Here is a 25885-nt window from a genome sequence, read left to right as displayed (position 1 = left end):
TTACATTTGGCTTGCGTATAAGGAGGCGGAATTTGGAAGCCGCTGAACAAACAAAAATCAAGGAGGGCAACAATAAAAACTTGGCAGAGGGAACTGAAACTTGAGTGATGATAGTGGGTGCAGAATAATTTGAATCGAAATAGCAAGTTTTGTAATACTTGAATCAAAGTTAATTTTTCTCAGTTTTTGTGAACATCTGAAGTGACATGATATTAAACAAACATTCAAATTCTAAAATGTCGAATTGTGTACCTTCAGCAATACTTAAAATAAAAAGTGTAGTTCTTTTCTTTTTACCTCAAATTTGCTTAACTGTTTAAATGTAAAATGTGTTGAATATGCTGCAAGAATTATAATTTTTACTTTAATGCCCCAAAATCTATGGAGAACACTATATAAAAATGTGTAGAGGTAATGTCAGATGGCATCTTTAAACATACTTTTCTCATGGTCACTTGTTATGATGCCCAGGTTAGTGCACAGGAATACTACCAATGCTGTCAAGCTGAAGAATTTGGAAATTGTTATTTGAGGCAGATTATAACTCAGTTTGTTAATGTGCTTTGGGCTATGGCTCAGTTTCAAAAAGCATAATTTGCTTAGAGAAAAAGAATATGGTTATAAAAGAAAAGTATCCTCAAAATAGACACTGTAAACCAGCAGACTAAGTAGCATTTAAAATGTTGTGTTGCAGAATAGCAATTATTTTGAAGGCTGTAATTGATTTTCTTACAGTCTTTGATATGGAAAATGGATGACACATGGAAAAAAAATTCATAGCAAACTCTTTAAATGCCTAGCAGAGTAGATTTTACAGGAACGTATACAGTAATCCCTCCTCCATTGCGGGGGTTGCGTTCCAGAGCCACCCACGAAATAAGAAAATCCGCGAAGTAGAAACCATATGTTCATGTGGTTATTTTTATATATTTTAAGCCCTTATAAACTCTCCCACACTATTATAAACATTTCATGCACAATTATACAGCATAAACCCTTTGTATTCTCTTAGATATTAGGTAAGATTCGTTGAAATTATGTATGTAAAACCTAAATATTATTTTAAAGATATCGAGCGTCTCCGATATCACATATGTTACAGCCATTACGACAGACAGGCCACCATCAATAAATACGTACAATGCAAGAAAAAGTGTATACAATAAAATGTGTGTACAGTGACACTAAACTATGTACATGTAATAAGTATTGTATATAAATAATTAATTATGGTTACTCACCAACAATGACACGATGACTTGTCCGATAACGATGAGTTTAATTTTACTGCACAACAAAGGATAGCGTTACAGCTCTTCTAAAGGAGCCTCTTCAGGCGACTGTTTAGCACCGCCGTTGTTCTTCTTCCATCACTCTTCAATCCAAATCCCTAAAGCAGGTTCCATCCATCTACTGCCTTACAACGTCCACGTGCAACTCATTTTGTGCCCTGTTTAAAAGACACTGCGGCCGTAGATCTTATATGCTTTTCCTCCTTTTTAAATAAAAAGAATCGTGGACTCATTTATGCTGTAATGGTGTCCTGCAGCGGTGTAGCTGTTTCCTTCCTTCAACATATCCAAAACTTTTACCTTTTCTGCAATCATTTGCATCTTCTGTTGGCGCTTGTGCACGTTAATTCTGAATGAGTGAGATTAGTCCTTCCTGGTTAATGCAGCACTCCGTCGCTGAGCCAATCAGCAGCACACAGGAACTTAACCGCATGCTCTGATTGGGTAGCTTCTCAGCCATCCACCAATAGCGTCCCTTGTTTGAATTCAAATGCGTCCCTTGTTTGAATTCAAATGAGCAAATCAACTGAGGAAGCACACGTACTGTAGACCGCAGACATCCGCGAAGCAGTGAAAAATCTGCGATATATATTCACATATGCTTACATTTAAAATCCGCGATGGAGTGAAGCCGCGAAAGACGAAGCACGATATAGTGAGGGATCACTGTAATACTAAAAAATAAAGCTAGACATTATTAGAGGGTAGGAAAAAATGGTCATAATTCAATATTTATCTCTGCAGTATATCATTGATACACTGAAGGTTACATTTTTTCTTTTCCATTTTTACACTGTGTATTGGTATAGAAATTAGTATAGCAGTGGAAATAGTTTGGTGTGCCGTATGATGGAATAAGGGTAGCAGTGCTATTATTAGTGCATGCATAACAAAGTGTATTCCAACAGATGGCATATCTCAATACAAGTAATGAGTTTTTCATGTCTTCATGTGTTGCACCACAAACAATATCACTGCTGCAAATGTTCCTTATTTCAAATGCTCGATTCGCACTTAAGTAGTGAGTTTGGGTTAACTTTGTTTTACACAGTACTACAGCGAAGAGAGAGCACAATATAAAATATTAAAGTGAAATACTCTGGGTTAACTACTGCTTTCTCTTCAGCTCTGGTTAACATTGGCACATGAAGACTTACTTATTGTGAATTTAAAATTCACTAGCTTATGTTATCAAAAAGAATGCAGAACAACAAGAAACCACAACTGAAATCGTGCCACAAATTATATATTTGTGTCCCACCTAAAGTTTATGTCTCTAAAAAGAAAAGGAGGCTAATGTTCTTCAAATATAAAAAAGAAAGCAGGTGAAAACAATCCCAGGATATTTCTTTTCTTTCTGTGTTATGATGAAATTTTTGTAAGTATTTAACAGAGTTCGCTTCTGTATAAAAATGTAATAATTTAATGAGAAAATAGTAAGGTAATAGTCTACAGCTGCCTCACATCACACAGGTGTATGTAACTCTTAATAGTTTTAAATGCACGTTTAAAAGCATTTTAAATATGAAATATTTAAAGCAGCATTTTAAATATGAAATAATACAATGTGAATTATTGGCTAACAGCTCTAATGTAAAAACAAGGGCTTATCTCACAAGAATTTATTCAGTGTAAATGTCAGATAATGTATTTGTGTGTGTGCATTATGTACTGTAGCTGAATATTTTTCTAGTCCTCCTCTTGAAATTATCGAGATACCTGATGTCTGTTGGATGGTTTGACTGAGGGGTTTCTCTAATTGGGTGTAGCAAGTTCATATTTTTCACTATTGTGATTCATTTCAAACTTCAGTCAAGTAAAACAGGAGAGTAAATTCTAATATCACAGAATCAAATTTCAGTATTTAATCATTTAATTATGCCACATGTTCCAAATTTAAAGTGTAATTACTTTTCCCAAACTAAATACTTCTGTTTCCTAGATGCCTGTTTAATTTTCATTTATTTGTATTTTAGTTTCCGAGGCATGGTATGCAACAAACCCAACAGCAGCAACAAACAGCAGCACTGGTCCGGCAGCTTCAACAACAACTCAGTAGTAAGTTGCCATCTGAATTTTAAATCACACTTTATTTTGGCAGAATCTTACATTTTATTTAAATGTTAAAACACAATTTTATTTCAAACAATTTTTTTTATTGTGTATAATTTAAAATGTCCCGTGGTAAAATAGATAAACTTTCTGAGGACATACCATTTTTTTAAGATACTGATATACCTTTTGATGTTTATTTCCAATCTTTTTGTTACAGACACTCAACCTCAGCAGAACACCACTCCTTACTACTGATAATTGCCCTATAGATAAGAACAAGGAGAACAGTCTTCTGAAGCAGCAAAGCCAACTGTACTGATGTTTTCTCTTTTTGGCCAGCAAAATGGAGGGCATCTCAGAGACAACGCAAGGAACTTTGCTCATTAAGATGTTTACCCTTGTGATAGATTGCAAAGTAGGCTGATGGAGAAGTAGGAGTAGTAATATAATTTAGGCTGTTTGTCAGAAGACTATTAAATACATTTTTCTCTCTTTCTCTCCCTCTGTATATATGGGTGTGAGTGGGCTGAAGGTGTGTGTGTATGTGTGTGACTAAAATATGTATATATAGAGTGAGAAAAAGCTACATCTGTGTGCTTGTACATAAACATGCCTCTTATATACATGCACACATCCTATTGTAAAATGAGTATATATGTATGTACATACATAAAATACATACTAGTGCACAAATGTTGCTCAGTGTCTTTCCTACTTGTTCTGCAATATCTTTGTTACTGTGACCTTCAGTGACATTAAAATATAATTAAGTTATCCTTTAAATCCCAATAAAGCTGGACTGGATTAGCAGTTAATTAAATTTTGTTGATAACAAATTTGTTAGTTTGTGTAAAAAAAAATATAAAAAAGTATTGATGCATTTTTTATTTCAATTTGTACTTTGTACAACCTTTTTCTTTATTAAAATGATTTCTGAATTTTTATCAGATTAACTGTACCTATCTGTGTTTTTTTTTTTTTTTTTGTATTGTTCAAAATACCAGTTATGCTGGTAAAATGTATATAAAAGGAAGATTGGCAATGGGTTTGACTTTAGGGCTCTTCTGTAATGTTTTTACATTTGGCCTTCTTTACATTTATTTTTTCAATTAATAAAATTATGTCCACCTCTTTCTCATTGATTTAAGAAACAGACAAGGACTTTAATGAGCTGTCAAGGTTTGTAAAGTGTGCACTTTGGTAAACTAATAGTAGCATCTCTGCTGTTTCAAAGTAATGGTGTCCTCTTTGTGTCTTCGGACTGTGATCTGTGGCATTCACATAAGCTTGAGCTGAGCCTAGCTCAGTATAAAGTAGTCAGCATTGGAATTTGCATCTCCAGATTTGAAATCATGGTCCACTCCTGGAAAAGAAAGTTTCCCTCTTATAGGTAAGCAGTGAACAGCTACCTCAAGTTGAGAAGTTGAAGGATCTTATGGTCTGAGTTACAAGTGAGGTAGAGGTGATAAGAATGAAAATCAAACCTGTTCTGCAGCAGTAGAAAGCTAATTCATTTGATGAACATTTTAATTTACCAGTTAGCATGCATTTCCATCCTCCCTTTTGTTGTTAGTCTCTCAGCAATGATTTAAAGAATGAGATAGCCACTGCAAGTGGGCAAAATTAGGCTCCTGCATACAATTTGGTGGGCTTAGTCTACATCATGGAATGAGGAGCTAAGCAATGCACCTTGGAGTAGAATTGCTTTTCCTGTGGGTTGAGAAGGAGTTATAATGGGGCCAGGGCATTTTGGATGGAGTATATTTTGTAACTGTGTTTGGAATGCTTTAGCATTAGCTGTAGATTGCTGCTGGTGGACTCTTCTCTCTACCTCAGTAAGGTGTCACTGAAACCTGTACCAAGAATAGCGAATAAACAGTAATGTGAGTTCTATGCCTGGTATTTATAATAATTCATATAATAATTAGTTTCTTAAACTTGGTATGTGATACTGAACGTTAGAAACATTTACACAACAGGCCATTCAACCCAATAAAGCTTGTCTGGCCTATCCATTTAATTCCTCCAGAATAACATCAAGTATAGTTTTGGAAGTCCTCTTGTCTACCATACTAATTAGTAGCTTATTCCATATCTCTGTGGTTCTCTGTTTGAACAAAAATTTCCTAATGTTTGTGTGAAATTTACTCTTGACAAGTTTCCAATTGTTTCCCCATGTTCTTGTTGAACTTATTTTAAAGTAACAGTCTTGATCCACTGTACTAATTCCCTTCATAATTTTTAAACACTTCATTCATCTTACCTCTTAATCTCCTTTTGTGTAAACTGAAAAGGCTCAGCTTTTTTAATCTTTCCTTGTAACTCATTCCCTGTAGCCCTGGGTTTAGCCTAGATGCTGTTCTCTTGACTTATTTTTAGCATTGCTATGTCTTTTTTTTTTTTGTTTCCCGAAAGCCAAAGTGTACACAGTCTCCATGGACTTGTTCTGTACATATTGTGCTATATAACGAAACATTCTGTTAGCCTTCTTAATGGCTTGAGAACATTGTCTGGAAATTGATAGTGACGAGTCCATTATGACTCCTTAATCCTTCTCATAAGGTGTACTTCCCATTGTGTATTCATATCTGACATTTTTACTTCCTCCTTGTAATACTTTACATTTTCTTACAGTACATTAACTTTTATCTGCCACAAATCTACCCGAACCTGTATGCTGCACAAGTCCCTCTGTAATGATTCAGTTGAATCTAGATTATCTGCCAGTTCTCTTAGCTTGGTGTCATCTACAAAATTAACCAGCTTGTTATCTAAATTCCTTTCCAAATCATTTAATTAAAATTATATTAGAATTAAAAATAGCATTAGTCCTAGCAGTGACCCCTGGCACACCACTCTTAACATCAGCCAATTCTGATAGGGTTCCTCACACCATTACCCGCTGCTTCCTGTCTTTTAGCCAATTCTTCACCCATCTGCAAACAACGTCCTGAACTTCCACTTCTTTTAGTTTAATGCCCATCCTCCCATGTGGGACCTTATCAAGTGCTTTCTGAAAACAAAGGTAAGTAATATCATATTCACCACTGTGGTTGTGTCCTTTTGTTGCTGTCCCATTGAATTTCAGCATGTTAGTAAAACACGATCTTCCTCTTCTGAACCCATCCTGACTGTTCAGTAAAACTCCTGTTCATGCCATGTGTTGCTCAATCTTTACTTAATAATTCCTTTCATTAATTTTCCTGTGATGCACGTTAAGCATTACTGGCCTATAGTTGCTTAGATCTGCCTTGTCACCCTTTTTGTGTAAAAGGATAATGATTGCCATTTTCCAGTCCCTTGAAATGTCTTCAGTGAGCAGTTGCTTCCTAAAAAATATGCATCAAGAACTCCAGGGTAATTATTATCTGTTACTGGTGATTTGTTTGCCTGGTCCTCCAATTCTGTACTACAACGCAAAACAGCCAACTCCTCCTCTTCAGCAACCCTGAGCTCAAGGTGCTGGATCAGCTGGCATCCCCTGCAGATATACCCTTCACAGAAGACTGATTCCTTCAAGCCATTATCTAAAAAGTCCAACATCCCAGATTTGCATTGAATCAAAATGTTTATGCACATGGAGAGTTAAAACATTTTCCCCACTTACAGTATATTTTATTAGACAAATAAAATACCCTCCTTACAATATCTTTAACAGCACAAGATTTTAACTGTATAAATAAGAAACATTTTATTTGCATGAAAAATTTTGGTATTCTCATACATTTTACTGAATTTTCTTATACAGCATCATCTATCAAGATTTGTTTTTATTTGCTAACAAAATTCATGAAGTAAACAATAGTGTTTATGTTTAATGACCAAATAGTAACTTTAATTCTTCTTTCTATAGCCATTTGTTTATTTTTTTTCCTCTGCTTATTCCATTCCAGGTTAAAGGGGAGCCAAAGCAGCAATCTGCCTACATCGTGACAGGGAGAACGTGCAGACTCCACATAGGCTGTGAGTGAGCCATTGTTTAACACCAGCGCTCTAAAGATGTAAGACCGCAGCACTCTCTGTGCCACCGCACAGTAAAATTTATGAGAATACCAAAATTTTTATTTTTTTTCCTCTGCTTATTCCATTCCAGGTTGGAGGGGAGCCAAAGCAGCAATCCACCTACATCATGACAGGGAGAGCGTGCAGACTCCACAGGCTGTGAGTGAGCCATTGTTTAACACCAGTGCTCTAAAGATGTAAGACCGCAGCACTCACTGTGCCACCGCATATATGATACTTGTAAATTGGCTTTCTTTTTTGTAGTTCTCAAAATTGCAGTTAAAAATGTAAAGGTAGTTTAGAAAAGCAATCTTAACATCTGGCAATGTATAAAATAGTGCAGTTCATCTATGTTACAGCATCATGATGTATTAAAATTTGCAGTCCTTTAGTCTTAAATCCCTCATTATTCAGTGTGCTGTCTGGGCTTTGACACTATGATACTAATTGCAAGACAATAAAGGAGATACCAATTTGTCCCTGGGATTGTTGGAGTCTTTTAAAATTGAATTGTTTTCACAGAATTTGTCATAATACTCATAGGTTTGTTGTGTCAGATACTATTCTTTTTATAAGCAGATCTCATGACCCCTTGGATGGCCTTTCAGTCAATCCCCATATGGGGACTGTGTAGCACCAAGAATTAACTTTTATTGAACCCATTTTCCACAGGTAGTTTCAGAACGCAGATGCCTCTTTTTGCCTTTTGTAGTATAAATTTGATGTAATGGATTCATCTCAGGTCACTGGATATCCATAAACTGAGGAATCTAAAGCATCTCAGAGTATACACAGTTTTTCTGACAATGCACTTTCAGCATTTCCTGAATGTCATAGTGAATTCTTTTGTTTTAGTGATCAGTAACATTTAGTTGTTTTAACAGAACTTTTATTTAGTTCTGTCTCATAATCATTGTACTTGATTATAACAGTTATTAATGTGAGTTAGCTATGTGGTGCAGGGCTTAGTGCTGCTGCTGCCTCATGGGTCTAATGTATTAGGTTTGAATGCTTTGCATAGTTTAGAAATTGTACCAGTCTGTATGTTGATTTTCCTCTGGTGATCCCTGTTCAACTCACACATCACCAAAGATGTGCATTTTAGGTTAACTGTTAAATCAGGGACAGTGCCTCTGGATTGGCAGACCGGGGTGGTGGTCCCCCTCTTTAAGAAGGGGGATCGGAGGGTGTGTTCCAACTACAGAGGGATCACACTCCTCAGCCTCCGTGGAAAAGTCTATTCAGGGGTCCTGGAGAGCAGGGTCCGTCGTATAGTCGAGCCTCTGATTCAGGAGGAACAGTGTGGTTTTCATCCTGGTCGCGGAATAGTGGACCGGCTCTATACCCTTAGCAGGGTCCTGGAGGGTGCATGGGAGTTTGCCCAACCAGTCTACATGTGTTTTGTGGACTTGGAAAAGGCATTCGACCGTGTCCCTCGGGGAATCTTGTGGGGGGTACTCCGAGAGTATGGGGTACCGGACCCCCTGATAAGGGCTGTTCAGTCCCTGTACGATCGGTGCCAGAGCATGGTCCGCATTGCCGGCAGTAAGTCGAACCCGTTTCCAGTGAGAGTTGGACTCCGCCAGGGCTGCCCTTGGTCACCGATTCTGTTCATAACTTTTATGGACAGAATTTCTAGGCGCAGCCAGGGCGTTGAGGGGGTCCGGTTTGGTGGGCTCAGGATTGGGTCACTGCTTTTTGCAGATGATGTTGTCCTGTTTGCTTCATCAGGCCGTGATCTTCAGCTCTCTCTGGATCGGTTCGCAGCCGAGTGTGAAGCGGCTGGGATGAGAATCAGCACCTCCAAATCCGAGACCGTGGTCCTCAGCCGGAAGAGGGTGGAGTGCCCTCTCAGGGTTGGTAGCGAGATCCTGCCCCAAGTGGAGGAGTTCAAGTATCTCGGGGTCTTGTTCACGAGTGAGGGAAGAATGGAGCGTGGGATCGACAGGCGATCAGTACGGCATCCGCAGTAATGCGGGCGCTGCATCGGTCTGTCGTGGTGAAAAAGGAGCTGAGCCGCAAGGCAAAGCTCTCAATTTACCAGTCGATCTATGTTCCTACCCTCACCTATGGTCATGAGCTATGGGTAGTGACCGAAAGAACGAGATGGCGAATACAAGCGGCTGAAATGAGTTTCCTCTGCAGTGTCTCTGGGCTTTTCCTTAAAGATAGGGTGAGAAGCTCAGTCATCTGGGAGGGGCTCAGAGTAGAGCCGCTGCTCCTCCGCATCGAGAGGAGTCAGATGAGGTGGCTCGGGCATCTGATCAGGATGCCTCCTGGACGCCTCCCTGGTGAGGTGTTCCGGGCACGTCTAACCGGGAGGAGGCCCCGGGGAAGACCCAGGACACGCTGGAGGGACTATGTCTCCTGGCTGGCCTGGGAACGCCTTGGGATTCTCCCGGAAGAGCTAGAAGAAGTGGCCGGGGAGAGGGAATTCTGGGCATCTCTGCTCAAGCTGATGCCCCCGCGACCCGACCTCGGATAAGCGGGAGACAATGGATGGATGGATGGATGTTAAATCCAAAGTGGCCCCTGTTTTGTGCTTGAATAGGCCTGTGATGGACTGGCACACTCTGTTCAGGGCTGATTCCTGTTTCCATCCAGTGCTCCAGCAACCCCATGACACTGAACTTAGTTCAGCAGGTTTGAGAGTGTTATGTCATTATTAATGTATCTGGCTACACAATTGCACATGAAGCAAGTACACAATTGAAGGCCAAGGTGACATCACTAAGAGTCTCTGATGAGTTTTGCTGGCTATTTTTGCCATCAATCGTCAAACTGTTGGTTAATCTAGTTACAGGCTGAAGGCATACAATTCTAACTGTTGTTTGGAAAGCAGAGTTACTGTTTAATCATAAAAAATAATTGTTAAGTTGGTACTGTCAGGGTGCACAACAGTAATATGTAAAGTTTTCATGATGATGTCACCCAATTATGTAAATTTTATGGGCAAGTGGAATGGGTCAGGGAAACCCAGGAGAAAACTGTTAGGAATTTCTAGTATTTCAAGCTTTTAATGGCCATAGACATGAGCATCAGTCTTTCGTTTTTTCAGATATAGTAGGCCGAGAGATGTCAAGAGACTCAAAATAGCAGTGAATGTAGTAGCTATAGTTTACCTGTAAAAAGACAATATTTAATGTGATTTAAAACTATTATTTTGATTAAAAAGAACTGCTAGATTAGGATATTTTGTTGTTTTTTAGGTGCTTCAATAAAGAAATTTGTGCAAACTTCAGTATAGATGGCCTTTCTTATCAATCCCCCCACTAAAATATGTACAGTGTAAATAAAATGTCTTGGATTAAACATTTGTCCCCAAAGCATCTTAAGACTATTGTTAACTTTGCTTTAATTTTTTTTAACGTTTTATAATTTTATAGGATCACTAGCTGTGCTACCCATCCAAGATGGGCTGAAATCTAAGTAATCAATGTAGACCTCCACGTTAACATTTGTAGTACACCATCTATTGGAATGAATTTTGTAAATGTATGTAGTAATAAAATACATTGTATTTGTCATTCCAATTGATAAATAATAATAATAATAATTCTTTGTATTTATATAGTGCTTCTCTCACTACTCAAAGCGCTCAGCAATTGCAGGTTAAGGGCCTTGCTCAAGGGCCCAACAGAGCAGAGTCCCTTTTTGGCATTTACGAGATTTGAACCGGCAACCTTCCGATTGCCAGTGCAGATCCCTAGCTTCAAAGCCACCACTCCGCCTATGCATTACTACAAATGTTTGTGATGCACCATCTGTTGGAATGACACATGCAATGCATATGCCTCTGTTATATGCCATTTTGTATGGGATTCATAAAAGTAGTGTTAATATTAATTGTATTACTACAAATGCCTGTGATGTGCCATCACTGGGAATGACAGAGGTATTGCAACCAGACAGGCACAAAGATACTTGTCCTTTTATTAAGTTTATATGTTAAATAAGAAGCCTGAAAAAAAAGTGTAACTTGAATGATTGATGAGGTCACATGTTGACTATTGCACATGAATTCCTTTTAATTTCTTTCAGTCTGCCCCTATAAAATGCTTAAGGTATTGCAATATAGTAGCTAATTCATGAGTGACTGCATAGACATTTCAGTGAACCTCAGATTTGCCCGCAGGAGTCCTTGGATGCAGTCTTTATATTTAGTTATCTGATTGGCAAAGTCTACATATTGGTTTTCATAGACAGTTACTATAACTGTCACATAAATATCTTATGTACTAAAAAATAAATATATATTATTTGCAGTGGCAAAGTGGTTCTGTCTTTATACTTTCACACTGGGGTTTCTGGTAGTATACAGTAACAGTGTCCTTATCCTTTGTTATTAACCCGAGTATGTAGTGCAATATACCACTAACTTTTGCATTTGTTATTAATATGTAGTGCAAAGCACATGAGGACCAGGACACTGTCTGTCTGTCCTTTCGCTACAGTGGCAGGCAGAGAATGATAGTAATTGTTATGAATACTGCTGCACTAATTAAATATTTTGAGTGGCCTAGACAACTAAATATGGATTTAGTTTTGCTGACTAGAGACATGATTACTTGTGTCTGTAAACCTCAATTATTTTTTTAATTTATTACTTATTGTTGGACGCATACATGGAGATGAAAGTTTTCTTGTCAAAAAGAAAAAATGCCCAGAGGCTGATTGGCTCAATCTCGACAGCCAGAGAAATAGGCAAACAATTCATTAATAAGAAAGCCACTCTCACTTGTTATGAATTACCCACTAGCTTCAATACAGTACTGTCCAGATGTGCTTCACAATTAAAAAAAAAAAAAAGGAGAAAGGCTTCAATAGCATACTGGTACTCAAGGAATGGATTAAACAACCAGTCTTGCTTACATGTGAAATTGAGGACAGTTTAAAGGATCAGCTATGCAATGGTACCTATAGAAGTTCATTATAATACTTTTTTTCATATATACCCATTATCCTACAAAGACTTAAATTATTGTACCATCCTAAACCTTATACGAGAGTAAATCAAAAAGTAAAAGCAATTTAAAAATTATGCAACATGTTCGTAATGGCTTATGGGTAGTTTGAACACACACAGCCCAGTGCTCTGCTGTTAGTCTAGATAAAGCCAAGGCCAAATTAACATGGACACTCCACTGTGGGATTGCACCATTGTTGAACAACACACTGAGTGAGACTTCTTTGATCAGAGGGAGTGAAACCTGATGAAATTCACTGAAGGATGTTGGTTCAGTTTGGAAGTGAAAACAGCATGACTCAACGAAAAGTTTATGAATAGGTAGAAAGGTTTAAAGTGGGAAGAACAAGTGGAACTGACAAAGCTCATCCTGGTCGACCATCAGCATTGCACCACAAACAAGCCCATAGCAACATGGCAAATGCCTTAATCAGAGAAAATTGTTTTGTCTGCTGTTGCTATATGTTTGGATATCAGCTAAAAATCTGCACATGCCATAGTGCATGATGACTTGGGACTGCAAAGTTTATGCAAGATGGGTACCCAAACATCCTACTGATCAGCACAAGCCAACATTGTTCGGTGAATTTCAGCAGGGTTCACTCCCTCTTCCCAAAGAAGCCTCACTACAGTGCATTATTCAACAATGGTGCAATTCCACAGTGGGGTGTCCATGTTCATTTGACCTTGCCTCTAACTAGACTAACAACAGAGCTTCGTGCTATCCATGTTTGAACTATCCATAAGTCATTGCAAATGTGTTGTATTATGTCAGTGTCACTCCATTGTAGTTACCGTGTAATTTTCAGATTGCCTTTACTTTTTGATTTACCACTGTATAAAATTCTCAAACCCGCCTAATCCACTGCAGGATTATGAGGTAATAGAGCTTGTCATGGCAGCATCAGGGCATAAAACAGGAATTCAGGCATAGATAAAGTGTCAGTCCATCATAGTGCCACACCATCTACTTAATTATGAGCATTATTACTTTGTAGCATTCTGACTATGGCAAGTTGTACGCACCACCACAGCAATGGCTTGGTTTTGGAATTCAGAATGCTCACAGGTGTATTTCTCAATAACATCTAAAAAGACTCGGGTATTTTGTTCAAAACAATATTCAGTATTAATATACATTTTAATATTTACAGATTGATGCTCAATAACATCTGAATGTCTTTTATAAATACAAATAAAAGAGAAACTGCTATCTTACAAGGTGGTAAAACAAAGACAAAACTCTGTAAATCATTAAAAGGACAAAGTCTTCCATTGTCAGTGGTGCAGAGGTAATTTAAACAATAGGATTAATATGACCCTGCAAATCAGACAAAGGGAAATCCTAGTGGTCATCGTTTATCTTGTGCATTCAAAGCTATGTTATGAGAAACTTTGCCAGTTTTTTGAGTTTTGTCCACACCGACGTCCTGACTGTACTTCATTTTCAATACCAAACCCTGAACTATTGTTTTTGAAAAGATAGTTGAATGTCCTTCAGCCTAAACTGTCTGTGGCCCTTTAGAGTCCATCTCTTTCCCACCGAGAACCATACTCTATGGTAAAATCCATTTCTACGCTTTGTTTTATGAGTTGTGAGTTGGCCCATCTCATAACACTTGTAAATATGTAGCTTTAAAGTCTGTTCCCAGAGCATTGCGTGCATTGCATTTGTAAATCCCCGAGTTCATGAAAGCTGGGCTTTGAATGACAAGTGTCCCGTCAGCTGTCATAAATATCCCTCCTTGCATGGCAAATCGATTGCTTGCTACTAGCGTGGACCTACCTGGTAGGGTCCAGGATATTTCAGGCTTTGGTATGCCAGTGGCATGACATTTCATGTATATGGGATACCCTCTTTTAATCCTTGAGATGGATGGGGGCCCATTAGTAATGTGGGGTGGGTGTACTGTTACCATGACAGGGATTGATAATGATGAAATGCCAAACTCATTGGATGCCTTACAAGTATAGGTGCCTCTGTCAAAAGTAGCCACTTCCCGGAGACTCAGAGTGCTGTTTGCTAGAAAAGAAGCCCGGCCAATGACTTGGGGCTTGTCCATGACTAGGCCACTGGGTAAAATCCAGGAGATGGAAGGTTGAGGCCAGCCCTCAAAGGAACAGTGCAGATTTAGGGTATCGCCATATGATATTCTTACAAGGCCTGTATTCCCCTGGGGTTGAGGCTTCCTTCCTGGTTCTAGAACATACCGTTTCTCTGCCTGTCCGGCTATGTTTTTAGCCAGACAGCGATAGGTTCCTGCATCTGTGCCTGTTGGGTTAAGGATTAGAAGGGCTCCATTTTCTTTGAAATGGTGAAACCTTAAGAACTTGACACCTGGTGCTAACTGGGTTCCATTGGGTAGAAGCCAAGTTACTTGTGGAGCGGGTTTGCCATGTGCCAGGCAATCCAGTATTATCTCCCTGCTACCTGGCTTAAGAATGCTGGCCATATTGTGAGGCAGTGGAAAGCCTGGCCTTTCTGCAGTTGCTATCACTTCAAGCTCCACAGTTAGCTTTGTTTCACCCATCTCATTGCTTGCCACACAGAAGTATTGTCCCGAATCTGACCTTCTCAGGCCCCTCAACTCTAAGCTGCCATTGCTGTGAACCTGAAATCTGCCTCCCAAATATGGCCTTGGCAGGATGTTGCCGTAAGATGTTATCCACTGAATCTGTGGCTCAGGAACACCATCAACTTTACAATCCAGAATCTTAGCCTGGTAGGACAGAGCTGTCAGTTTCATGGTTGTGTTTCCTGCACGCTGATTGATTACAGGTTCTTTGCCATCAATTTCCAGCCTTATATTCTTTATATCATCTCCTGCATTGTTACGAGCAACACAAGCATAGGTTCCTTGGTCAGTGCTGCCCAAGTTACTTATTACTAAAGTGCCATCTGCTAGCACCTGATATTTATTGGATGAGGTTATGATGTAATTCCCAGGGGACAGCCATATTATTTTGGGCTTGGGTTCTCCAATGGCATCACATTTCATGGTAGCACTCTCCCCAATCCTACCCCTCATGAACATTTGTTCCTTAGATAAAATCCTGGGCCGATCCGGCACTACCTTAACACTGACTGTCATCTCATCCTTTCCCAGCTTGTTTTCTGCATAACAAGTGTAGTCACCTTCATCCTTCAGGCTCATCTGTTTCATGAAAAGGGTTCCATTTTCAAATATGATGTACCGCCGTGAGCGTACCCCATTGTCATCTGATTGAAGAGCATTGTTGATCATGGTGCCATCCGGAAGGCTCCAGGTCACCTCAGGGTCTGGTAATCCAGAGGCCACACAATCCACTTGAAGCCTCTCCCCATAAGAGACTTTCTTTTGGGTCCTTCCCTGGTGCTCAATTTTGGGAGGGTTCATCTGTACCTCAAGGCTGAACAGCACAGTCTCCTCACCATTAAGATTTCGCGACATGCAAACATAGTCTCCACGGTCTTGCTCGGTGATTGCCTGGATGCGTAATGTGCCATTAGGGAAAACCTTGAGGTGTCTTTCTGGGCTATAAAAGAAGAATCACAATATTGCTTAATATGACCAAGAATTTTGTTAAAGATCTCAAAGACATGTTTTAATGTGCATGAATGTATAGATATATTCAGTATATAGATATATGGAGGATTTTTTCAGGCAAAATTAAATAACTATCTAATGTGTCACACATTCATATGCATAAATATAAATTTATATACATTATATATAAATATATATTGCTCATTCATTACTCCTACTGCTCACATCCTCTCTCTGTCTGACTCAGTCGGTTAAAATGACAAGGCAGAAAAGCAAATTATCTATTCAAAAACATCCAATTTTAGATCGTGACAGAAAAACCGTGATAAGAGCTGATAATGAACATCGAAAAAAGAAAATGAACAAAAAAGAGCTGCATATAATAAAAATCGAGAACAAAGAGAATCGTCCAATAAACAAGAAAGAGAAAAATATCCGGAACAATATGCAAACAGAAATGCAAAGAAGCAATGTTTAAAGAATATGAATTAGAGGATAAAGTAATTAATGATATTGTTCTTGACTTGCTTTTTATTATGTTTTATTTTTTTACTTTCACTTTTTACTACATTTTATTAATCATTGGTATTAAAAATAGGCAGTTGTGGTGAAATACTGATTTGCTGTCTATATATAATAACTAAGGACCAAATCGTCTTCCTCCCGTGCCCTGCATACTCGTCCATTTACCAACTCTTTAAATACAATCAATTCCTCTAATGGAGGAGCACCCATCCCCAGGGGTTGGCGAAAGAAGTGAGCACTGGGCAGAGCCCAGTAGTATATATAAATAAACATTTTTGTACTCTAATGGTTGTTGATACAGTGGAACCTCGGTTCACGTACAAATCGGTTTGCGACCAAAAAGTTCGCCAAACTTTTGCATCTGTTCACGACCACACACTTGGTATACGAACAAGCCAGTTTCCCTTTCGGTTTGTATGTGTTCAGTCTCTCCCTGTGCATTTCCTGTGCAGCGAGCAAGAGAGAGAGAGCGCGAGAGAGTGCTACACACACGAGAGAGAGAGAGACACACACACACACACACACACACACGAGAGAGAGGGCTGGACGAATAAGGTAGGAAGGCAGTTAATGCACTGGGCTTGTGTTTGTTTTCACTTCTGTTTACAGCGATTGGTTCGTAGTGTGCATTGTTGCAATGTTACTTTTCTTGGTGGTTTATTAAATTATGGATTTTTCCAAATGTTCATTTTTTTCCCTGTGCTTAAAACTCATTTAAAAAAAAGTGTTTTTAGCCAGCGGTTAGTAGTGCTAAGGCGCAAACTATTGCAGTGTTAGTTTTCTCTGTTGTTCAAGGTTTTCTCAGTATTATTCAATGTTTTTACATTTAGTTTACTTTCATGCTGTGCATTCTGTGGTTTAATTAACTATATTTGTGCTTAAAAACTTGAAAAAAATATATATATTTACATACAGTTCGTATGGTCTGGAACGGATTAATTGAATTTGCATACAATCCTATGGGGGAAATTGCTTCGGTTCACGACCAAATCGGTTTACGACCAGAGTTTTGGAATGAATTATGGTCGTGAACCGAGGTTCCACTGTATTTAATTTTCAGCCATATGTCTTTTCTGTATTGCTGCCCACAACTTTGCTTCAGCTCTGTACTTGGGAGGTTTAGGAATCTAAACTTCAGTCAGAGAGGATCATTTTATGATCAGTTCAAATCAGCCCTACTAGTTTTAGCTGAACTCATTTTATTTCTTTCCTATGTTAAAATAAATGATTAACCTATCATACAGTCATATGAAAAAATTTGGGAACCCTTCCTAATTCTTTGGATTTTTGTTTATCATTGGCTGAGCTTTCAAAGTAGCAACTTCCTTTTAATATATGACATGCCTTATGGAAACGGTAGTATTTCAGCAGAGACATTAAGTTTATTGGATTAACAGAAAATATGCAATACGCATCATAGCAGAATTAGACAGGTGCATAAATTTGGGCATCCCTACCGAGATATTGCATCAATACTTAGTTGAGCCTCCTTTTGCAAATATAACAGCCTCTAGACACCTCCTATAGCCTTTGATGAGTGTCTGGATTCTGGATGGAGGTATTTTTGACCATTCGTCCATACAAAATCTCAGTTCAGTTAAATTTGATGGCTGCCGAGCATGGACAGCCTACTTCAAATCATCCCATAGAGTTTCGATGATATTCAAGTCAGGGGACTGTGACGGCCATTCTAGAACATTGTACTTCTCCCTCTGCATGAATGCCTTTGTAGATTTCAAACTGTGTTTTTGGTTATTGTCTTGTTTGAATATCCAACCCCTGCGTAACTTCAACTTTGTGACTGATGCTTGAACATTATCCTGTAGAACTTGTTGATATTGGGTTGAATTCATCTGACCCTTGATTTTAACAAGGACCCCAGCCCCTGAACTAGCCACACAGCCCCACAGCATGATGGAACCTCCACCAAATTTGACAGTAGGTAGCAGGTGTTTTTCTTGGAATACAGGGTTCTTCTTCTGCCATGCAAAGCACTTTTTGTTATGACCAAATAACTCAATTTTTGTTTCATCATTCCAAAGCACTTTGTTCCAAAATGAATCTGGCTTGTCTAAATGAGCATTTGCATACAACAAGCGACTCTGTTTGTGGTGTGAGTGCAGAAAGGGCTTCTTTCTCATCACCCTGCCATACAGATGTTTTGTGCAAATTGCGCTGAGTTGTAGAACGATGTACAGGTACACCATCTGCAGCAAGATGTTCTTGCAGGTCTTTGGAGGTGATCTGTGGGTTGTCTGTATCCATAATCACAATCTTGCGCATATGTCACTCCTGTATTTTTCTTGGCCTGCCAGACCTGGGTTTAACAGCAACTGTGCCTGTGGCCTTCCATTCCCTGATTACATTCCTTACAGTTGAAACTGACAGTTTAAACTTCTGAGATAGCTTTTTGTAGCCTTCCTCTAAACCATGATACTGAACAATCTTTGTTTTCAGATCTTTTGAGAGTTGCTTTGAGAATCCCATGCTGTCACTTTTCAGAGGAGAGTCAAAGGGAAGCACAACTTGCAATTGACCACCTTAAATACCTTCTCTCATGATTGGACACACCTGTCTATGAAGGCTTAACGAGCTAATCCAACCAATTTGGTATTGCAAGTAATTAGTATTGAGCAGTTACATGGATTGAAATCAGCAAAATTACAAGGGTACCCAAATTTTTGCACAGCCAGTTTTTCACATTTGATTTAATTTCATTCAACTAAATACTGCTTAACTAAAAATCTTCATTCAGAAAACACCCCAGTACTCAGATGTTCCTAGGAAATGAAACACATACCACCATTATCTTTTTTGTTGAAAGTAGAGTAAATTATTATGCAGGCTGAGAGGGGTTCCCAAACATTTTCACATGACTGTATATCTGCACTTTGGGAGACATTATTCAGAGCTCATTAATTTATGTTTGAACCAACCATGCCAATTTTAAGGTTGTGTAAGCCACAGTCTACCCTAGTGGCACCATATAGTAGACAGGAACCAACTATGAATGTGACACCAGTCCATTGCAGAAAGTGTGTGCTTACACTCAATAAATTTAGATCTGCTAGTCAACCTAACTGGAATGTCTTGAGATGCTGGAGAAATGAACATGGAGATGGGAAAAATGTGCAGAATCCATGCTGACAATGGCCCAACCAGATTTTGTCAGCTGTTTGGTGCACGGCTGTGCCTATCTGATTTTGTTTTAAATGGTCAGTACTAATATGCACTAGGAAAGGCTTATATTTCAGCTAATTGTGTTCCTCTTAGTTCTTACCATGCCCTTGATTCAGATCTATCCTCCCCCACTACTGATAGCAATGGACAGTGTCAGGTAGACTGTGGCCTGAGGTTCTTTACTAATCTGTTTTAATGTCTGATTCACAACAGGCAGCTCCACATTTTCTCAACCCTAGATGAGGGTTTGTTCAGGTCCATCAGCTCAGTTTGCTGCTTGGCTCATTCTAATTGTATTTAATTGAGCCGTTCCAAAATAGAGGGGGTCCAGCAAAATAGTGAAGTCATAGAAGAGAGAAGAGACATTAATGGATCAAACATACTCATTTTCTTAAATCTCCATAGTGATTACCCATTATGCAGTTCATTAAAGGGCTCTGTGCTTCTCAAGAGTTCCTAATAATTGTGCTTGATCTCTCATTTTATTTCCTTAATCAGAATACATTTTGGTGGTCAAAGTAGTGATAATAAGACTTATTTGGCATATCGGAGGTTAATAGAAACGGCAATAAAAATGTTTCACTAAGGCTCTCTTACATCACATGCAGGATATGCTGGTCACTTCAATATTTTATGTGAGACACAATCCTCTACTTTAGAAATCTATACATTTTTATTTTTACCTGGCTGATGCTTTTATCCAAATTGACTTACAGCATTTGAGATACAATTGGTTACATTTCTTTTGTTTGTGAACAAAAGAAGTGACTTGCTGATGGCCAGTTAGTGTCAGTAGCAGCATCTGAAGACCAAAACCTTAACCACTACACCACATTGCCTGCCTTTTATACTAAAATGCCCAAACCTACATTGCTAGTTAAGTACTTTCAAAGATATTTCCTCACATTTGTGGTTAAACTGGCCTTGTACAGTTGTAAATCTGTGTGCCCTTCTGAGGCACCAGTGTCCCATCCAGGGTTAGTTTCCACCCAGGACAGGTACTGGGTCAGAGAGCTCATTCAAAAAGAATGAGGTGGGTAAGTTCAGGCAAGGTAGTGCAATTACACAGTGGGTAGTGCTTCTGCTTTCCGGCTCCAAGGATTTGGGTTCAATTACCAGCTAAACCAGTGTCTGTATACATTAGGCATTTTCCCACTTCAGGAACTTTGTTTTCTGAACCAATGAGTTCCTATACAATGTAGGCCCCGGATCACTTGTTGTCTCTTGCCACTTTCGTGTCGTGTTCCCATCACACAACAGAACTTGTAACCTTTAAGTAAAATATGTAACATGCAAAGAAAAGTGATATGGTGCGAAGTGTGGTGCTGTCAGTTGTTCATGCAGGAGACTGCCACCTTACTGCTTCATAACCGATCTTGATTTCACAGGAGAGGTAATTTCTTCAGTGGAGTGCATAATGTGGTGCACCATCTTCACCGATCACTGTCCAAAGTCCAAACTGCAAACAGATTTGTAAGATAACTCCAATTCTTGTGGTCAGCCAATCAGCTCAATTCATTGCCCAAGCCCCACCCATAACATAGTTCCTAGTTGAATGCAAAGTACATACTCTGGAGTCGGAGCTAAAACAAATGTACCAGGAACTACAAATGACTCGAGTTCCTGAGGTGGGAATGGTACAAAAGTTTCTAAAAAAAGTCCCTGGTTCCTGAAAAAGCTTCTGGCAATGGTAAAGCGACTATTGTTACACTTTCCATGAATTTATCCAATAGCTCATGCTCCCTCCAATATGCCAAAAATGTCCACAGTAAGTCGGTCATTGGCTCTTATTTGGCCCAACATGAGATACGTGTGGCTGTGTTTAGAAGTGTGCCCTGTGATGGACTGTCATCACAGATGTACTCCTTGCCTTATGCCCTGTGGTGCCTGGATAGGCCCTGTCACTCCATCAACATATACAGGATAAATAGTGTTTAGAATATGGATGGATTAAAGGTGTCACAGCAGTAGGGGAGGTTGCCCTGCTTGTAGTTTCTTCCATGCATAATCATCATGCTCTCTTTGTGTTTGTGCGAATTATCTTGGGACATTATTTTTTCTCTCTCAGAATGTGTCCTGTGTTCCCATTGCAGTTCTCCAGATTCTGTGTACATTTCCTTGATCAGTTTCTCTTGATCGGTATTCTCTGAGCTGTTAAAGCATACCTGCCTAACTCTTTTCTGATTGTATTTGTCCAGGATGAGTTACATCCCTGCCTTTTCACTATTGGCTTAAAGGTTTCACTGAGGGTGTAATTTCTTGGGGACTATGTCACAGTCTAGCTAATGAATGAGCTCTGTTCCACCATGGCTGTGTGTTTGTTATCTGTGTTGGCTGTAGCACTGTGCCCTCTCAAACTAGGGAAGTCTCTGAATATGCTTGTTTTGAGATGTAAAGGAAGCCAGGCCCTACCTTGGCTTATAAGGACGCAAGACAGCCGAAATGAACTACTTCATATTAGACAGTAAAATAATCACCTGTAGCGAGAATCAACCAGCTTTTTGGAAGGGAGTCTCCAGAGAGCACCTTGCTGCAGGTCTCCAGACGCTGGACAATGAAGAAGAACTGATGTCCCGTAAACAGCTGTAACTCTGTTTTGCTGGTAGACGTCTGCCTTGGGGATTGTGGACTCTCTTTGGATGTCTAGATGCACCAGTCTTCTACTGGTTCCCACTGAGTTGGTGGCACTGCACTCGTAGACTCCTCTGTCTATAGGTAAAGCATTTTTCAAAAAGAGGGTGCCATTAGGAAAGACAAAAAATCTGCTGGCAAAAACCTGAGAGGGCTTAATGTGCATGCCACTAGGAATGGTCCACTTGAGGAAGGGTTCAGGCTCCCCGCTGGCTGTACAGTGAATATAGATGCTCCTGCCCATTGTTAGCATGACTTTTTCAGAGGCTGCCTCCTGAATAGTGGATGGAATAGCTGTAACATGGATGTGGTACATTATGGTATCAGCACCTGCTGCATTACTGGCAATGCACTTATAGTCACCCTTACTGGAAAAATTAGCAGCATGGATTCTAAGAGTGCCATTTGGCAGAAGGATTGCGTTGTTATCGATCGTCATCGCTTCACGAAGAAATGTCTTGTCTGGGAGGATCCAAGAGATCTGAGCTTGGGGTTTACCCATGGCAATGCAGTCCAGGTCAACAGAACGGCCTAAGAAGATAGAAATCTCCTTTGAACCTGGGAGCTGAATCTTTGGCGGTTTTGTCAGCACGGCAAGTGTAATCACCATACGATCTGACCCATATTGGTTCTGTGCAGTGCAGAGGTACTGTCCACGGTCTTGTAGCTGAAGATTTCTAATCAGGAACGTGCCGTTTGGGAAGACTTCAAACCTCATCCCGTATTTGGCATTCTCTTGTATTGTAGCACCTTTAAAAAGAATGAATTACAGTTTAAGAGGTAAGAAGTAATTTGTAGTCGTTTGAACTTGGATATATGCCAGCAGCTACTGTAATTAGTTATCACTGCAAAACACTCAAGAAATGTAACTTGAGCAGCTCAAAGACCCCCTCCAGGGTCTTACAATCCACAGAAACATCATTCCCACCCCAGTGCTGGGGCTATTGGCTGCAGAGAAGCCTTTGTTTCTAGAGTGCCTTTGATTAAAGAGTTATGACAGAAGCAATAAAAGTCAGGTGTGGGTGCAAATTCTGTTAACCCCTTACACCCCAGACTTTAGCTTCTGGTTAATCTACCATTACAGTTGTTAATTCATGTTAACCTCTTTAGTTGGAGCACATCTGTACATTAGTGCACTATGTGCATAGAGAGGTTCATTATAGAATATCACACACATATTCTATATATAACTGTCACACAATGATACCAGTTTCTTTGATCAATGACATCAAAAGTAATTAGATTTACAGAGGCAAAACAGTCATTGAAATCAATCGTTATAATCATCAGCGTTCCTAAAATGTAGTGCCATAACCCAACCTGCACTTTGATTTTTTCCAGCACATCTCGTTAAAGTTCCCATAAAATTAAAGAAGTCAGTATTTGCCCTAATTGTAAATGAATGTAAAATACCTAACTACAAACTATTATTTATTTGTAATCATGACATGCCAATTTTGTTAGTGCAAAGAGCACTGAGATTGGAGAGACATTAGTTCATTGTACACGCTAAAGCAGAGGTGTCCAACTGCAATCCTAGAGGTTCATTCTAACCCTTTTTTTTTTTAATAGTGACCAGTTTTTGCTGCCAATTAATTCCTTTGCTTTCATTTTATTTGACTTGCCTTTAAAACTCTGACCCTTTAATAATTTCTTTTTTCCTTAATTAGCAGCCAAGCAACAATGAGATACAAAGTGAGCCAAAACATGACCAACTAACCTGTGTCCATCATACAATATCTAAGCATAAGGAAAGGTGAACGTCTTACTGATGTTGATCTGCTGAGGACCACAAAACATTTTAATGGTGTTCTTAGTAAAGAGAAAATCAGCCATTTTGGAAATGTCTGCTGAGGCAGAATGAGAGCACCAACCAAGCCTTTGAATTAAATAACAGGTTTAATTAACCACAGGAATCAGCTTCTAATTAAGCAACTGGTTGGAGTTTGAGACTCGGACTTAGCTGGTCATCTGTTGGCTCTCTTCAAGTTTTATTTCTGTTTGGGTGCTGCTTAAGGAAAAAAAATGAGGCAAGTCAGAGGAAAGAATCTTAAAAAAAAACAAGATCTATTTAAGGGGCCTGAGTCTTAAATAGCAAATCAATTAAATTGAAGGAAAAAGAACTTAATTTGCATCAAAAACTGGTCCCTAATTAATAAAAGAGAATGAAAACCTGTGACTACAGTAGCCCTACAGGACCGGAATTCGAGACCCCTGTACTAAAAATGGTTGGCCTAACACAATCAATAATTGCTTTCAGCTGTTGATCACTACACTAGCAATAATCATCACGTTTACCAACTCACTTCAACTAATATTCACATTTACTCTTTACAAGTGTTTGATTAATTCATCATTTTAAATTTTAACTAGCTGGAGTATCTAACATTGCCTGGGTTTATTTATGTAATGGGTTAAGATAAGATAAACATATTTTTGTTTTTTGAATGTTGACCCTTTTGACTTTGCTGACTGAAATGCACGTGAAACTTCTGTCATCTACACTACTCTCTAATTAATTTGACCGCTGCCATGAGTTGAGAATTTGTTCTTTTTGTATGTAAGTGGATTTCATTATTGTGGTAATTCCTTGCTGGGTTGGAATCACAAATGATTTGTATTTCCTGGTTGGGAGTGGTTTCACAAATAGATGTTTAATCACACATTAATAAACTGTGCTTTTTGAATAATTGAATCCATTAATCCTGAAAAGCATTTACAGTATGTAATATGTCATGTTTGACCAATATGGAGCAGGCCGCTACTTTCTTTGTCCATCAGCTAAAGCCCAAACTGGTCTTGGACTTCTCGGTTCTTTCTTTGTCATTTGCAAACCTCAAGTCCGCAATCTTGGTGTTATTTTTGACAGTAACCTCTCTTTTGAGAAACAGATTAATTCTGTAGTTAAGAGTTGTTTTTTCCAGCTTCGTCTTTTAGGTAAGATCAAGCCTTTTTTATCTTCTAGGGATCTTGAGAAAGCTACTCATGCTTTTATCTTTTCTCGCCTTGATTACTGCAACTCGCTGTATTCTGGGATTAGCAAATCCCTGATACACAGGTTACAGTGGGTCCAGAATGCTGCCACTCGCTTTCAGGTTTGGGCAGGAAAGTCTGATTCTGTTTCTCCAATATTAGCTTCTTTACACTGGCTGCCTGTCAGTTTTCGAATGGATTTTAAAATCTTGTTGCTAGTTTTTAAATCTTTACATGTGTTTGCTCCTGCCTATTTATCTGAATTGTGTGCTTTACACCAGCCATCTAGAGTGCTTAGTTCTACTGGTCAGTTATCTCTTGTTGTCCCTCATACCAAGTGTAAACCTAAGGGGGACAGAGGTTTTGCAGCTGCTGCTTCTCGGCTGTGGAACTCTTTACGTCATTACATAAAGGAGTCGTCTACAATTGAACTGTTTAAGATTAAAGACTTATTTCACTTGCTTTCCGTGACCTTCAGTAATACTAATGGTATCCTCATTGTGATTATGTAATCTTACTTCTATTTATTATTTATTTTATTTATGTTCATTTATTTTATTTCTATTTGTTTTTTATGTTAATTGTATGGTTTTTTTTTTCTTTTTATTGTAAAGCACTTTGGCCGCAGCATTCCTATGTTGTCTTAAATGTGCTATATAAATAAATTGGCATTGACAATAGACATTTCCTGCCTGGCAGCCCAAATCTCATTCCATTGATTGTATAGAGTATAA

The 25885-nt window shown here is 39.0% G+C and overlaps 2 protein-coding genes across 2 annotated transcripts in view; one reads left to right on the top strand and one right to left on the bottom strand.

The window, feature by feature from the left end:
• The window catches only part of med12 (mediator complex subunit 12), a 146450-nt gene extending 142145 nt beyond the window's left edge, over nt 1-4305 (top strand). The window contains 2 exon segments of the mRNA XM_051935384.1: nt 3269-3350; nt 3565-4305. Coding sequence (XP_051791344.1) covers nt 3269-3350; nt 3565-3602 — 120 coding nt within the window. The 3' untranslated portion in view covers nt 3603-4305.
• Nucleotides 4306-13448: 9143 nt separating this feature from the next.
• Nucleotides 13449-25885, bottom strand: part of si:ch211-159i8.4 (matrix-remodeling-associated protein 5) — a 39824-nt gene continuing 27387 nt past the window's right edge. Inside the window, exons 6-7 of the mRNA XM_028815728.2 lie at nt 22025-22928; nt 13449-15831 (exon numbers count right to left, since the gene is read on the bottom strand). Coding sequence (XP_028671561.2) covers nt 13926-15831; nt 22025-22928 — 2810 coding nt within the window. The 3' untranslated portion in view covers nt 13449-13925. The remainder of the gene's footprint in view (nt 15832-22024; nt 22929-25885) is intronic.

This window comes from Erpetoichthys calabaricus, chromosome 12 (genome assembly GCF_900747795.2).
Source record: "Erpetoichthys calabaricus chromosome 12, fErpCal1.3, whole genome shotgun sequence".
In the NCBI taxonomy this organism is placed as follows: Eukaryota; Metazoa; Chordata; class Cladistia; order Polypteriformes; family Polypteridae; genus Erpetoichthys; species Erpetoichthys calabaricus.
Note: the sequence above shows the minus strand (reverse complement) of the source record. Positions and strands in the feature narration are given on the sequence as shown.